The sequence below is a fragment of the Eimeria tenella genome, genomic scaffold (assembly GCF_000499545.2).
Source record: "Eimeria tenella Houghton genomic scaffold, Eth_scaff1007, whole genome shotgun sequence".
Taxonomy (NCBI): Eukaryota; Apicomplexa; class Conoidasida; order Eucoccidiorida; family Eimeriidae; genus Eimeria; species Eimeria tenella.
In genome coordinates this window covers 554-3,482 of record NW_013543484.1, presented here as the reverse complement: position 1 = coordinate 3,482, position 2,929 = coordinate 554, and the positions used below count along the sequence as shown (strand labels likewise).

Genomic DNA, 2,929 nt, shown 5'->3' with positions numbered 1-2,929 from the left:
ATTTAGGGTTTAGGGTTTAGGGTTTAGGGTTTAGGGTTTGTGGGCAGGGAGTTGGGGGTTTTGTTGATGAAAGGGTTTACAATTGAAGACGTTTTGGGGCAGCTCTTAAGCACCAAAGCAGATGAAGGCAAAGGCAGGCAAATGCCCATTTAGGGTTTAGGGTTTAGGGTTTAGGGTTTAGGGTTTGTGGGCAGGGAGTTGGGGGTTTTGTTGATGAAAGGGTTTACAATTGAAGACGTTTTGGGGCAGCTCTTAAGCACCAAAGCAGATGAAGGCAAAGGCAGGCAAATGCCCATTTCTTATTCCAAACACCAAATTGGCCTTCACACCATTTGCACGCCCCTCACCACCCAGGTTAGCTGCTGCTGCTGCTGCTGCTGCTGCGGCTGCTGCTGCTGCTGCTGCTGCTGCTCGTTGCCCGTGTGTTTGCTGTTGTTGTTGCTGCTGCTGTTGTTTTGTGGGGCTGTTGCTGTTGGTGCTGCTGTTGCTGTTGGTGCTACTGTGGTAGGTGCTGCTGTTGCTGTTATTGCTGCTGTTGCTGTTACTGCTGCTGATGCTATTGCTGCTGCTGCTGCTGTTGGTGTGACTGTTAGTGTTCCCGCTGCGTGTAGGCATGGAGCACTTATGGATTGCGTGTCTGGCGCAGTGTCGAGGGTTTGAGGGTTTAGGGTTTAGGGTTTAGGGTTTGTTGTTTTACAGGTTCCCCACAGCATGGGGGCTGGGTATGCCTTCCGCCTGGGTAATGAAAAGAGAATTTCTGTCGGCTTCTTCGGTGAAGGTGAGAACCAAATTTTAGGGTTTAGGATTTAGGGATTAGGGTTTAGTGTTTAGGGTTTAGGGTTTGCGGCGCGGCTGAAAGTAATGGCCAACACTTTTGTCCTTTTTTTTGGGCATAGGGTTTAGGGTCTCGGCTCTAGGGTTTAGGGTTTCGGTTCTAGGGTTTAGGGTTTAGGGTTTAGGGTTTGTGTCCCAGGTGCGGCAAGCGAAGGCGACTTCCACGCAGCTGCGAACTTCGCAGCCACTTTAAAAGGAAACACTTTATTGGTGTGCAGAAACAACGGGTGTGACCCAAACCCTAAACCCCAAACCCTAAACCCTAAACCCTAAACCCTTGCGGCTGGTGGGCTGCGAGGCTTTGCCGCCGCCTGTTTCGGGAGTTCGAGTCTGCAGTGGGCATTTGTTGAATTTAATTATTTTTATTTTAATAATTATTTTAATAGAATTTTAATTGTAAATAATGATACTGATAAATAATGTTTAATCTAGTTGCCATTATAAACTGATGCAAATAGTGCTGCTGCTGCTGCACTGCTGCTGCTGCTAGTTATGCTGCTGCAGCTAATTCTACTGCTGCTGCAGCTAATTCTACTGCTTCTGCTGCTGCAAATACTGCTGCGGCTGCTGCTGCTGCAAACACTGCTGCTGCTGCTAATACCGCTGCTGCTGTTAATACCGCTGCTGCTGCTACTAACACCGCTGCTGCTGCTGCTGCTGCTGCTGCTGCTGCTGCAGGTACGCGATATCGACTCCTGTGAAGGACCAGTACGCTGGGGACGGAATAGCGATAAGGGGAATAGCGTATGGAATGCGAACAGTGCGGGTTGATGGAAATGATCTTTTTGCTTCTTATTTGGCAACAAAAGCTGCAAGAGAACTCATTTTAGAGACCAATGAACCCGTCATGATGGAGTTTATGACCTACAGGTGCGCCCTAGGGTTTAGGGTTTAGGGTTTGGCGCTGAACGCGGCTCTCCGGCGGTCCCGGGGTGGGGTTTAGGGTTTAGGGTTTAGGGTTTAGGAGGGCTTGCGCGCTGCATCGGCCTGCGCATCAAATGGGCTTTTGGTTCCTTTCCAATTCTAAACCCTAAACCCTTGAATTAAATCAAATTAGATAATTTAATTTAATTACTTTAATTTAATTTAATTAATTTAATTTAATTTAATTTATTTATTTAATTCTCAGAGTCGGGCAGCACAGCACTTCGGACGACAGCTCGGCCTACAGGCCCGCGGGCGAACTGGAGGCTTGGAACGCCTCGGGCATTTTGCCGATTGGTGAGAATTCAAAAGTTGAATAAAATGAAATAAAATAAAATAAATTAAATTAATTAAAATAAATTCAAATAAATGAATTAAATAAGTCCTTTAGAGCGCTCCATTCCGCCATTCGACGGGCCCGCGGGGCCCCCAGAACGCCCACGCCCCCGCCCTGCTGCTGCTGCTGCCGCTGCTGCTGCTGCTGCTGCTGCTGCTGCAGCGCGTCTGCGGAAGTACCTGACGCAGCAGGGCTGGTGGACGGACGAGGAGGAGGAGGCTCTGCGTCGGGAGGCGCGAGCTGAGATGCTGCAGAAGATGAAAGAAGCAGAAAAAATAAAAAGATGGAAAGTGACAGAAGGCCTTTTTGATGATGTTTGGAGCCACCCTGTACAGACACTCGAGGAGCAGAAGCAAGACTTCCTCAAACACATGCAAACCCACAAGGACAAGTACGACCTCTCCAAGTACGAGGGCCTCTAAACAGCCCCGCGCATGCGTGTATGCATGCGCGCATGCGCGCATGCATGCGTGCATGCGCGCATGCATGCACGCATGCATGCATGCGGCGCGTTCGGAAAGCCCCAAGGGCGACGGGGCGTGCATGCATTCTGCTTGCCGCGTGCGTACGCGCCGCCCCACACGCGCAGAGCCCCGAACCAGATGCATGCATGCATGCATGCGTTGTTGCGTGCATGCATGCATGCATGCATGCATGCATGCAGGGGCGCGGGGGGCTGGCGGTGACAGACAGCGTCTGGGGCTTTAGTTGATGCCCTTCCCGGGCACAGAGAGACGGAAACAACTGGCACTTTGCATGCATGCGTGCATGCATTCTTGCATGCATGCATGCATGCATGCATTCTTGCATGCATGCGTGCACGCATGTATGCGT

General features: G+C 50.4%; 1 protein-coding gene across 1 annotated transcript; it reads left to right on the top strand.

Moving 5' to 3' along the window:
* Positions 1–213: 213 nt before the first annotated feature.
* ETH_00001945 (mitochondrial branched-chain alpha-keto acid dehydrogenase E1, putative) lies at positions 214–2,517 on the top strand (the record flags this gene model as incomplete). Its single annotated transcript, XM_013378787.1, has 6 exons — positions 214–354; positions 700–778; positions 974–1,061; positions 1,513–1,704; positions 1,964–2,055; positions 2,258–2,517. 6 exons carry the CDS (start codon positions 214–216, stop codon positions 2,515–2,517), a joined length of 852 nt encoding a protein of 283 aa, XP_013234241.1.
* Between the last annotated feature and the right edge of the window lie 412 nt (positions 2,518–2,929).